Source organism: Camellia sinensis, chromosome 15, assembly GCF_055761805.1.
Source record: "Camellia sinensis isolate YWXY chromosome 15, ASM5576180v1, whole genome shotgun sequence".
Classification (NCBI taxonomy): domain Eukaryota; kingdom Viridiplantae; phylum Streptophyta; class Magnoliopsida; order Ericales; family Theaceae; genus Camellia; species Camellia sinensis.
In genome coordinates, this window is record NC_138975.1 from 13,790,566 (window position 1) to 13,804,112 (window position 13,547).

Sequence of the window (13,547 nt, forward strand, 5' to 3'; positions counted from 1 at the left end):
CTGAGAATAAGTAAAGGAGAAGTATAAAACATTATCAAAAAGAAAAGTACCTTTGAAGAAAATGTAGTGGTGAAAAGATTCTCAAACTCCATATAAAGAGGAATGCATAGAAACTGTGCATTCATAGGTTTAAATCCTCCTAGCAAATCAGCAACATCACTTTGCTGGCTTAAGTTCTGTCCAAAAACAAATTGTTAATGAATCAGCATCATGAAAATACTCAGAATACTGGTATAGACATGTGAGCATACAGAGCTCCATGATGAACGTACCAAAACAGTAAGTTTCTGACCAAGTCTCAAGGCCAGACTCTGTACAAGAGTGGTCTTCCCAGTGCCAGTTTCACCAACCAAAAGAACAGGCTCATTGAACTTAACAGAGCAAGCTATCCTCTCAAGGACATGTATTGAACTACGAATTTCAACAAAGGGTTTTCTTTCATATCGAAACTGACAAAGAACAAATAGCAAAACTTCAGGAAAGAAGCTAAAATCATAACAATGCTCAAGCAATACAAAGTCAGCTGCATGCACTCACTGTGCTCTCAGCACGATGGAGGGTAATTCGTCCAATATGTAAATCAGAATGCAATTCCTGAAAGAAAGTTGCAACTATGAAAAACTGCGATAAGTTAACAAGTTGTCATAAAAATAAGGCATCCAATGTGAATAATGAAAACCTGGATAACAGGTTTATTAACAGGATATAAAGTCTCTGCAGCAGAAATTGGCACTGCCCACGTCTTTGCAATATATTTCATGATAGTCAGACGATTATTGGCAGAGGTTGTGAAAGATGCGAAAATATCTACAGCCTGAAAAACCATTGCCAAAATTCATGTTACCAGTACTACGTCCAGAAAATGTTCATCAAATGAAACCAGAAAGGAGTTGAAACAACTGTATCAAACCTCTTGATAAATGCTACTACACACAGAACTTGAAAACCCATCCACACCAAAGCTAAAACCCAAAGCAGCAATTCTCTTGCACCATTTCAACAGATCCCTACAATTGCAGACGAATAAATATAAACTAATAACATCCAACCAAACTTGCATATCAACAACTGCAACAAGATAACCACCTTAAGGAGAATCTGCCGAGAGAACTGCAAGAAGCAGAAGTTCCAAACTGAAAGCTTGCCAGCTGATTAACTCTTTCAAAGGTCTCTGCCAGAAAAAACAAAAAACAAAAACAGAACAGAACAGAAAGAGAAGAAAAAATCAATTTTAGGTAAGTCTCAAGTCCAGAATTAAAACCATTTAGATCTAGCGTACCGATGAGTTTTTCAGCAAGATGCTCCAAATCTGGATACTGTGCTTTCACTATGCTTATCAAGTCATCATTACTTGGGGGTCCAATCATCACTCTCCTCCAAAGAGCACCAAGAGCGTTCCGACCTATTAATCAAATGTGATAAAGAAAATAAAAAAGAAAGAAAATGCAGAAGAAAAATAGTACTCTATACCAAAAATGAAGACCAACTTTTGAGGATGCCAAAATTTCTAGCTCTGAAAACCCAAGCAAAATAAAAAACTTTAGATTTGAGCCACAAAGAATTGGCTTCTGCTGCATATACAAAATCTAGAATATGAAAGAATCTGTAGCATTTTAATGCTAATTACACCACTACAAATGTAACCCACTAATCTGGAAGATGGACAGATCAAAAACTAACTAAACCATTCACCCAGGCATAAGAACCAAATTTTCCAGTTGATTGAATGTATAGAAAAAATTACTCGAAAAACAAGGTGTGAAACAATTTAAATAAGCAAAGAAATAAAATAAGTTACCAAGGATCCAATAGAATCATAAAACAAATAGCACCCAAATACACATGACAATGGTTCCAAGTCGAGAACCATTCTCAGAAGAGCTTGTTGCTTTTCAGTCTATGTATAAACACTAAATCTATAAACACTTAAAATATCAACTAGACATATAACAGAAACAGTTCTTTTTTCGCTTTCTTCTATCTTTTTCCCCTGTGCAGGGGAGAGGGGCACTTTTTTGAGCAAACACACCTGGTTCACATATCCAAAAACCAGATTCATAGAGTGCAACCACTGAAGTTCAATTGCATTTACATACCTTCTATAGCATGAGATATATTAAGATTTATGCTTGATATTGTGGAAAATAATTGAAAACCTTCTGCCACCCTAATTGCCTGCAAATGTTCAATCCAATTCAAATTGTTCGTCAAGCAGAAAAATTAAAAGGTAAACAAGCAGCATATGACTGTACAAAAAAAAAATGCTTAATGTTAATAAATATAAATACAAAGCAGAGGAAAAACATTTGTTCGAAAACAGTGAGGTGTAAGCTGAACACCAACAATTTCCAGAAAAAATGACCTTCAAAGAGCATACATTTGCTCAGGCTTCATAATGAAATACTTAACTGCATTTCAAATGATAAAATATTCAAACATAACCAAATGATGATACAATACAACTGAGAAAACTCCTCAAGACCAAGAAACACAACACATATATGGAAAACTTCAATTCAGAAATAGATGTGCTAATAAAATACTTTCTGAAAGAGAATGTAAGGTAAATACCTCCCCATGACCAGTAAAAAATGAACTTGCACCTTCCAACAAAGGTAACAAGATGGATTGTACATCAGAGGGTGCTTTATCAATATCCTCAAAGACAACCCAAAATCCATTGAGAACAGCCTGTACGTAGAAAGTTTAGATATATTATGACCACAAAGAATACAAACAACAACAATTATTCTCCGAAGATGGACAAACCTGTGTAAGAGAACCAGGCTGCCATCTAAATTCACCAGGTTTCTCCGTACACACATAACTTCCTATCAATGTTTTTCCATCAATTTGTTCATCCATGTGAATGGATAGAACTGCAATAAGACATGAAAAAACAGAGTATTGAAAGAATAGAGTTATAGCCAGCGTAAACAAGAAACTTACAAAACAAGAGATATAATCCATCAAATGAAAATGTCAAGGCATTCATATATAAATACATATAACTATGCAGTGTTAACAAGATAAACAATCATACAGGCAGCAACCCACACTTCTAGTCTTTCATAATCGTCTCCCGAGAGCATAAGATGCCAAATCCAGTTTCAATAACAGTATCCATCACCCGTCAAACTGGCCCTCTTTCCTCTTACAGTTCTAAGTCAACCGACGCCAACAAAAAGCCCATATTTATTCACAATTGATCAAAATAAAATAAAATAAGAAAGGAAGAGAGAAAATGGAAACTATAATATTATCAATAGATAGAGAATGTCGAAGATTACCAAAAGTGCAAAGGAGAGGGAAGGAAAAAAGAGGAGAGCAGACAATTTTACTCACAATTTTGCCCTTCTCAGCCTACAGTAAATATTGGCAATAAAGCAATATGTCCAAGGTATATGATCATTTTCCTAAAATACTTTACGTAGTTGTACCAAATCATTAAACATAAGGCCAAGAAAAAAAAGAGGGAAAAAAACACCTATACTAGAAGCTATTCAAGATTCTCTACAAAATCAAAAAATCGGTTCAATGATGGGTCCACACTGCCCGGGAAACAACATAAAATAATTGAAAATTTTCTTTTCTATAAAAAATAGGGGTCTCAACTTCATCAAAAGATCTTCTATTCCACTCTGTCCAAATGCTTCACATCACCAAGGATCAAAATTCCCGGCCACTTTTTTTCTTTTGCCAACCAGAACTCCCCTCCAAAAGTGCAATAAGCCCTGCACACTAGACGAGAACACCTAACCACATCAAACAACAGAAGCAACAAAGACCACAACTCCCTAGCCACCAAACAAGGATTGAGAAGGTGGTCCACCAATTCACCATCCCTCTTTCGCAAACAACACCAATGGACAAGCACTTGTTTCCTTCAAATAAAGTTGTCAGCAGTTAGTATCTTACCATCCATTGTTGTTCAAACAAAGAACACAACCTTGGACTACTTCTGTGTATAGACTACTTCTAATCTTGGTGTGACAACTACCGCCATGCTATACTCAACTTAATCCTGGTGCCTTGGTTTTGATCTACTCTCCAGATTTTAAAAAATAAATAAATCGAAATCAAAAAAAGAAACGTTATTCCCTCTATTTTTTCTACTTGAAACATGCATTATAAGTTTAAAATATATCATAGACTATGAAGCATGGGCAATCCAAAAATGGTACCGTACGAGTACCAGGCACTTACCGAGTGCGGGTACGCGTACTGGTACAGCAGTACGCATACTGGGCACGCCGAATACATGCCATGTATGGCAACTACATTTGGGTACATCGTGGATACAACATAAGTACGACACCAGTACGGCGAGGTTTTTTTTTTTTCTTTTTTTGCAGCTGCTAGAATTTGTTGCAACCTTTATTATTCTTCTTTCAATTTTGAAAATATCAAGTAATTTATTTCCAACACCCTTTACCCATAAGTCATGGTTTTGCTCTCTTTTACATCCTATTTTAGGCAATCAAAAAAGAAAAAGAAAGAATTATATAACTTTTTAGACAAATTGTTCTCTTTTTAGTTTTGATATTAAAACTTTGATTTGTATGATGGATGTTTAGCTATAAATTTAAAAAATAAAAATAAAATTGACGTATCCCCGCCGTACCGGTACCTGTACCCTCCTTTTTTAAGAATTTGTCGTATTGGCGTACCTATACGCGTACCTGTATCCATACCCGCACCCGCACCCGCACCCGCACCCACACATGTGCTTCATAGATCATAGTGTTAGGTGTAAGAAATTGCCTCAAACCAAACCAAGCCAAGCCTAGCCTTAAGTCCCATCAAATGGGATCGGTTACAGGATTCTTCTCCATTCGACTCTATCTAATGCCATTTTGTTAGTCAAATTAAGGTGATTCATATCTTTATTTACTACACTAACCCACGTTAATCTAGGTCTACCCCTTCCCCCAACACTTCCATGTACCGTCACTGTATCGTATCTCTTCACTACTATTTATGTTGATCTCCGTTGTATATGACCAAACCATCTCAATTTATTCTCTCTCAACTTATCTTTTATCGATACTACTCCTACCCATTCTCGAATATACCCATTCCTAACTTTGTTTTTTCTAATCTTGCCACACATCCGCCTTAATATCCTCATCTCATCAACACTCATCTTATCTAAATGTTGTTTCTTAATTGCCCAACATTTCGTCACATACGACATCACTAGTCTAATAGCAGTTCTATAAAACTTCTCTTTTAGTCTACCAGATACTCGTTTATCGCACAGTTCCCCAGACGCACTCCTCCACTTAAGCCACCCCGCCTTGACTCTATGAACCACATCCACTCCAATCTCCCCAACCGTTGTGATAATCGATCCTAAGAAATTGCCTTGCTGCAAAAAAATTAATTAAAACAAAACAAAACAAAACATATGTATCAAATATATGAAGGAAAATGCTACGACCTACCATAGGGTTGTCGTTAATAGTGTTAAAAATATATAGAAACATACGTAATGTGTTAAAAAAAAATGAAATTCTAACTTTTGGCATTTTCCTCCCTTTACTGACAACCCGTATATTAAAATTGAATAAAACAAGGAATGCGTACCTTGACTTCCACTATCCATAGCTAACTTGCTAATTAGTTTTGTTTTCCCCATGCCAGCAGGACCATACAGAAGAACAGGCCACTTTTGGCTCACTGCCAACCGAACTATCTCAAAACTTTTCTTCATAGCAGATGTCAAAACGAAAGGATTTTGCATGGATGTCACATTCCTGAAGATATATTGAAAGAGCCAAGAGATAAAGACAGCATAATATGAAGCCAAATGAAACATGGTAAATGTCATTTAAAGAAAAAATATTTTTTTCCTCATTTGGGGGGAGAGGGGAATGGTAAGTCATTGTGGTACCACTGCACCACCCATCCCTACAAAGATACACTTCCATCAGCTCACTCCTTTGTCATTACAACCAAGTTGCTAGTGTATACAACATCATTACATGGCTGAACTATTAATTTTAGTAAACGCTTACCGTGTTGCCAACCTTCTATTCTTATTTGACGGCTCAATCTCATGAAACTTTGAAAAGGAAAGAGCCGGTGAAGCAGGAGCAAAAGTACGAAGACTATATTCTTGATTGAAATCAATATTTCCGTCCACAGTATCAGACTTTTCATGATCAAATGCTTCAAGATGCCACCCAGCCTTTTCTAATGATACATCTTGACAAAATTCCTGCCAGCTGCAAATGCCAAAACATAACAAAAGTTTGAAAAAGCAAAAGGAAGACCACTACAAATCATTAAAGGAATGTAATTGTAGCCCAACAAGAAAAGGGAGGTGGCCAACCGCAAAAAACATGAAAATGCCTCATCAGGCCCAAGACCAAAGTTGGCAGTTGCTCTATCACTTATTTTGAGAACTATTGACAGGATCTGTATCCCACACCATCTCATGTCTGAAACATTCCTCAACATCTCTGCATTATCACCTGGGTCAAAATCTGCAGTATGCTGTACAACATCTAAAAAACAGGACCAGTCCCAGAGTGTGGCAAAAACTTCAGACTGAGCCAAAAGAAGGCGGTATGATGCTCGGATAACATTTAATAAATACTGGGTTCCCACCTGATAAAACATAAAGGTAATTAAAATATTGGCCAAAAAGAAAGAGTAGATCCCCAATTTCCTATAAATAAATAAAAAGAAACTGAAAGAACAATGGTAACAGTAATGATTGCAATTACAATCTACCAGGAGAAATAAAATTAGTTGAACGAAATCCACCAAAAACTAAGAAATCCCTTGCTCAAATTTTGCAATAGTTAAAGTGAAATAAAGAGTAAGCCACAAAATTTATAAAAATAAAATAAAATAAACAAAAACAAAAAGGACCAACAAGGCAACATATGAAAAACTAAAAAATAATGGATAATATTATTACTATACCGTATAATTTCATTAAAAAATAAATAAACAAATGAAGAATGAAACCCAAAGACGAGGATAAGAAGAAAGGCATCTCTTATGTTTTAATAGGCAAAGAAACAAAATCATTATAAACACCATAAGGGTTGGAATACAATTAGCATACCATTGTTGATAACTCAGAAACATATTTTCTCTGCATAATCCGTTCAAAAGGAGAAGGAGCAAATTTAAAATAGCTTAACACAGACCTGCACAGAATAAACAATACACATTACTCGAGTTATCATACAGAAAAGGATTCAAATCAATCACAAGCTTCTCAATGAGCAAGCACACAGTACCTAAGAACATTAAACACTTGGGCAGTGACTTCTATCAGCATGAAGAGACGTGTCAGTCAGAAAATTACATTGCAAATTAAATTAAAGCCAGCGTGTCCTAATATATTATGTTCAACAATGCTCCAAAAACACAAAACAACCTATCAAGTTCACCATTTCATACTTCTGGTTTTAGGTGATGGCAAATTTTTTGAGGATATGACGAAACCAAAAATAACATAAAAGCAGCAAAAAGTTACCCCAATATAGAATAACATGTGAAAGCTGCATACAAGCTTTAACATATTGCTTGTTTAAAGATGCAGATAGTCACCTCAATAATCAAGATCAGATCATTTCTCATACATCACTGCATCGAACCTTGTACACAAGGCTGAAAATAATGGAACCAAGGTGACAACAGAACTGACAGTCTGGACTTAGTTCAGTTACTCTACTTGTGGAACCCAAGATTGGCAAACCATGGATGGCTTCATACCAATACACCACAAAGGTGACCTTGGTTAGGCAACCAACATCTTCCTTTCCTTTTTTGATTAAGATAATCAATGAATACAATTTCATTTTGTTGCATCGTTTCGGCTAGCATGGAAACAAACACATTTCATAAATGTTTCGAAAGAGAAAAAAGGTTGAAAATACATGAAATGTTTAGAAACGCAAACTAACCAAACGAAATTGTGTCCCAACCAATTGGGGTTAGGTCGGCTATATGAATCCTTTTTGTCCATTCAACTCTATCAAGGGCTATATGTTCAGTTAAATTAAGTAAATTCATATCATTTTCACTACCGCATCCCAGGTCAACTTAGGATTTCCCCTCCCCCTGGAGGTTAGTTGCCTAAAAGCATTTTTCAGCAAGCAATAACCAAGTTGCTTTGACACCCCACCCCACCCCCAAAAAAAAGGATGTGAAAGTGCATCTTTAGTGCAAAAACCAAATAGTATCAAACCTCTTTACCACCCTAACAAAGGAGGCCTAGATGATTGCATGTGTAGTAACAGCTCAACCAATAGGCAGCTAAGGTGATCGCCTATGGCCTGGCACAAATGAGGGCCTCATTTTTTCCAGTTTTAATATACTAAGCATACAAGTAAATGTACATACGCATAATTAAAACACATAAAAGTACAAAAAATATACAAGGGCTTTGTGCCTCATTTTTCCAGTTTTAATATACCAAGCATACAACTTACAAGTATGGTTACATACACATAATTAAAACACATAAAAGTACCAAAAATATACGGGGCTCACCTCTTGTGAAAACATGAGGATACCACCAAAAATGAGAATACCTCTGGTGGGCCCCATAATGCTAAAATACACATTCTTGATATTTCTTGTTGTTTAATTATATGTGTGGGTGTCTGTGTTGTCTTACTCTAAACATATAACCCTAAACACATAAGAGCTATGATCAAAATAATGAACAAAAGAAAAATGACAAAAGTAACCAAATGTAGACAAAATGGAAGCAAAATCAAACTTTTCTGATATTGATGCTTTAGATTTTTTTTTCAAAATCAAAGTTTTAAAGAAATTTTGCAAATAGAAAAAAATTATAAATAAACATTAAAATAACAAACGACTTCAATTCATGGAGAGAATTATATGGGAAAATGTATTTTTTTTCTAAATGCACTCATCACTTACGTATATTATTAACAATAAATGTAATAATTGTTTTTGCAGAAAGAAAGTTTTTCAAAAATAAAATTTATGAAATAATAAGATTATAAGTGGATTAGCTGCTATAATATCAGTTAAAGTCGATATATTTGCAAAACTTGAATATAAAACATCATTAGTACTTTAGCATCTCAAAATGCAAGAAAAAAAATTTTAAATAAAAGTTATAATGTAAAAATTTTAAGGGCCTCACTTAGATTATTCATCTTAGTCCTGAAATAGGCTTAAGCCACAGACAGTGGAGGGGCAGATGCCCCTTCTCAAATTTCCAAAAACTCTACAGTGGAGGGGCATGATAATAAGATTTTTTTTTTCTTCAACTTTGCCCCTCCTAAATATTTACCAATGCGCAATGCCCCCCATATGTTTCACTATGCCTCTCTCTCTCTCTCTCTCTCTCTCTCTCTCTCTCTCTCTCTCTCTCTCTCTCTCTCTCTCTCTCGTAAACCCAGTCTTATTTTTTTCATTTTACTTCAACCATTTACAACTTCAAAACACATTTTTTTTTAAGATAGCTTGGTTATTTACATAGAGAAAGATATTTTTGATTGCATTGGTACTGATATTATCATGCAAAACTTTCAGAAGATGAAAACTGGTAGCGGTCAATTGTAAAAGTTTATATTAGAAACTTGGCACTTTTTGCGATTTTGTTAATAAAATATAACTTTATATTAGTTCTTGTTGTTGTGGCAAAGTATTAAGTTTTTGTTTATGATTTTTTTTTTCTTGCTATTGTGATTAGTATACTTGCCCCTCCGGAAATTATTCCTTGGCTCCGCCACTGGCCACAGATGCATATGTGTGCACCAGTGACCAGAGTTTATGTCCTTTTTTTGTGGTGGGTGCATGGGCATGTAGGAGAAGGGTTAAAGAGGGAGAGAGAAACTATATATGTTGGCTTACCCCAATAGAAAAGGTGCCAAATCAAGGGCTCGGCAGAAGGCCAGACAGGCAAGCTCGTGAAGAATTAAGGCCCTTCCACTTCTAACATAAAAATTAATAACACCAGCCACATCATCTCCGAAAATTTTGTCTTCATCAAATTCCACTATGGATCCATCGGAATTGGACCTTAAATCAGGTACCAAGTGAAGCAATGCCACGGCCCTCTCCACAATTTGCTGAGCGATACAACGGAAACATCCCATTAATGGGATTGTATAATTTGGGTGCAGAAACAGCTCTGCTAAAGCACTCACCATTTCTTCTTCTGTCAATGAGTGTCCCTACACATACCCATTTGCATACCATTAAACAAAATTCTTCAAATTCCATATTTTAGACAAAGAGAGTGTTAATTGATTTTGAAGCTTTCAAAAAATTGTTTAGTTTTTAATCGGTATTTTAAAAACACAAAAATTCAATACATTTTCGTATTTTTTTGTATTTGTTGCATTTTTTAAAGATTTGTTCACAAAATTTTTTTATTTTTAAGTGCATCTAAAATTTGACCAAAATAAAAAATACGGATTGAAACTTAAAAACTGTTTTTGAAACATTAAAACCAAACAGAGTGAATATTTCTGGTGAATGGGAGTGACCTCATTACCTCTTTTAAAAGCGAATTGAGTCGAGAGACAGAAGCAAGCTTGGGAAACCGAGAGAGAAACCTCTTGAGCTCAAATTTAAGACGAGAACTTCCATCAATCGCCATTCGAACCTCAACACAAACTTTCAGCTAAATTAATTTGCAACCCAGAAACTGTCTGATTCAAAGCAACAAAGGGTTGTAACAAACCCCAATAAAAATTTTAAAAAAAAAAAAAAGATCAATATGAAACCTAATGATTCAGTAATGAAAGTTCAGAATTTTATCAGTCAAGTTATATTATGAATCAACAAACTTAAACCCTACGTTTTGTTGTGCCAATTCGTTCTTGTTTGATCTTTGTTCTGTGGAAACTGACCTGAAATCGGACAGGTCTTGAATCGATTCTCTCTCTGCTGTGTTGTTTTGAGGTTCGAAGCAGACCTTTTTTCAGTGTCGTTTGGTTCTCCTCTGCTAGGGTTTAGGGTTTAAAGGCTTTATATACATTTCTGCAATATGTTTTGGTACTGTGTGTTATGTACTATACAATACATTGTAGACATTCAAAAGCGGCCCGAGACGGAGTCGGCGGGTGTTTAAGTGGTATGGGTCAATATGGTCGGGTTAGATGTTTAACCCAAACTCCAATTGTGATGCTGTCCATTGGGTCGGGTTAGATTTTAACTCAAAACTCCAACAAATTGAATGCAACGATGATACATGTCAATCCAATCATTTATTGTCTTTTAATCTTCGTATGCATAGTATCTGAAAATTATAATTTACTCTTGATATCATGTAATTTTATTATGGATTAATAACATGTGTAATACTTAAAAATTATAATTTATTTTTGATATCATGTAATTTTATTATGAATTAATGATATATGTGACAATTAAAAATTGACATTATGTAATTTTATTATGAATTAATGATATCATTTACAGTATCCGCATTACACTTTTCACTACAAGTTTGATAGAGAACAATGTACCATAGCCCAGATTAAAGAATTCAAAAAAGAGGTGAGAGAAAGAGGTTCATGCCCGAGCCTCTCCAAAAAGGGGCTCGAATTCATAACTCAGGGAAAAATGTTATTGTACATGTCCTTTTAATAGGTGTATACTATATATATATTTTATAACTAAAAAAATGTTGATACAACTTTATATTTTTAAAATTATAAAAAAAAAAAATTTAAAATATCATAATCAAATATAACATGATGCATAACTAAATAATTTACTAGTCATAACTAAAATAATATTATAATTAATTAATAAAATTGATCAAAATTAAAATCCAAAAATGATATAATTATAGAGGTATATGATGCGGCCTTTAAATAGTGTGAATGTTATAATTTCTTATTTTAAGTATGATGGGTACGATGGATGGAGAATATACTATGGCTTATTTTGGGAAGATGGTAAAATGACTTTTTGTCTTTTAATCAAGCTTTTGGCTTTTTTAGACAAATAATTTGAAAAGTTGGTAAAAAGTGACTTTTGATTTTTTTCATTAATATTTGTTTATAATGTCAAATCATAATGAAATGACCAATGTATCCCTAGCCAATTGGAAAATTACACATTTTTACCTTTTCATTTTCCATCTATGGAGGGTAATTTCGTAAATTTTTTTTTTTCTTATAACCAACATCCCAAATCAATTTATGGCCAAAAAAAACCACTTTTTACATTTTGGCAAAAAGCCAAAACGCCACTTATAACCAACATTCCAAATTGAGCCTATGTATTAAAGTTGTTAAATCATCTTCAATGGTTCACTAAATGCTTCATTAAATTTAAATTTGATGAAAAATTTTATTTTTTGCTGCTCTAATGGTTCACAAAATCTTTTATCAAATCTAAAATTTCTCAAATTCTTCATCAAATTGAGAATTGATTTGTCTTTCATCAAATCATTGTTTATAGTTGTTGGATTCTTACCACCGAATGTCTCTCCGGATGTCCCCCAAATGACCACCCCAAGGCAAAAAATTGTGAAAGACATCCACCCCGTTGTCCACCTGGCCAACTGGTTTTCTGATGAAACTTCAAAAACCTCTGTTAAAGCATTTGATATCAAATAAACCTTTTATTTAAATCTAATAAAAATTTTAATACACTGTTGAAGATGCCCTTAGGTGGTCTAACTTTTAACTTCCTATTTCATTTTCCATTTTGAAACTAGGTTTTGATTTGTACCACTAAATCAACAGCATTACTGCCAACTCTAATGAGCTGGCAGTGAAGGGAAAAGTAAACCAAAAAAAAAAGAAGGTAAAACATCACATCAGTAGGTGGGTCCTACCAATTAGAGCTTTCCTATAGCTCCTAAATTAGTGGTCTTAAATATTTTTCTTTGAAACTAGTGATTTGAAGAAGCAAAAAAATTGTCATGCAGTGTTATTAATGGGTTATTTTTGTGTTGTGTTTAAAGAGATGATGTATTGTGCCATTTTAATTAGGAAATTCACACCCTGTAAGGGTTTGTACTATATACATCTTATAATTGAAATAAAAAAATGAAATTATTTTATTTGTTTTAACTAAAATATATATATATCATAACTAAAGAATTAATGAGTCATAATGAAAATAATGCTATAATTAAAAAAATAGTTATAACTAAAAATAATAATATAATTAAAGGTGCATATAATGTATCATTTTTAGAAGAGTGTATATTAAAATTTTGGGTAAATTATAATTTAACCCCCTGTGGTTTATCCAAAAAATACGGAGCCCCCCCTATAATTTCATTTGTAACGCCCCTAAACTTAATACCAAAGTACAATTTTGGATAGACGTAACAGGAGTTTTAAAAAGTCTAAATTACCCTTACTTCTTGTAATACCCCTGTTCCGTAATATGTTAATTGGTCCTTAACATGATGTGATTATGTATTTTGATATGATTTGGTGTTCCACTATGTGAAAATATGTGGTTTGAAATTTTATCTGTTCATCGTAGGAATATCTGTTTGAGTAGTCTGCTTTGGAAAACTAATTGAGGGCCTTATCGGCCACAGAACCCGAAATTGTTTACGCCATTGT

General features: G+C 34.1%; 1 protein-coding gene across 9 annotated transcripts in view; it reads right to left on the reverse strand.

Moving 5' to 3' along the window:
- Positions 1–10,999, reverse strand: part of LOC114296624 (midasin-like protein) — a 66,852-nt gene extending 55,853 nt beyond the window's left edge. For 4 of the 9 annotated variants that reach the window (XM_082908912.1, XM_082908910.1, XM_082908909.1 and 1 more), the window contains exons 1-17: positions 10,863–10,999; positions 10,505–10,661; positions 9,859–10,181; positions 7,082–7,166; positions 6,338–6,615; positions 6,021–6,230; positions 5,590–5,759; positions 2,770–2,879; positions 2,572–2,691; positions 2,097–2,175; positions 1,280–1,402; positions 1,087–1,171; positions 911–1,007; positions 680–814; positions 538–594; positions 273–449; positions 51–176 (exon numbers count right to left, since the gene is read on the reverse strand). In XM_082908912.1, coding sequence (XP_082765038.1) covers positions 51–176; positions 273–449; positions 538–594; positions 680–814; positions 911–1,007; positions 1,087–1,171; positions 1,280–1,402; positions 2,097–2,175; positions 2,572–2,691; positions 2,770–2,879; positions 5,590–5,759; positions 6,021–6,230; positions 6,338–6,615; positions 7,082–7,166; positions 9,859–10,181; positions 10,505–10,609 — 2,280 coding nt within the window. In that variant the 5' untranslated portion in view covers positions 10,610–10,661; positions 10,863–10,999. Of the gene's footprint in view, positions 1–50; positions 177–272; positions 450–537; positions 595–679; positions 815–910; positions 1,008–1,086; positions 1,172–1,279; positions 1,403–2,096; positions 2,176–2,571; positions 2,692–2,769; positions 2,880–3,057; positions 3,077–5,589; positions 5,760–6,020; positions 6,231–6,337; positions 6,616–7,081; positions 7,167–9,858; positions 10,182–10,504; positions 10,662–10,810 lie in introns of those variants that run through there. The other 5 variants (XM_082908911.1, XM_082908906.1, XM_082908907.1 and 2 more) reach the window with 4 other exon arrangements.
- Positions 11,000–13,547: the final 2,548 nt, after the last annotated feature.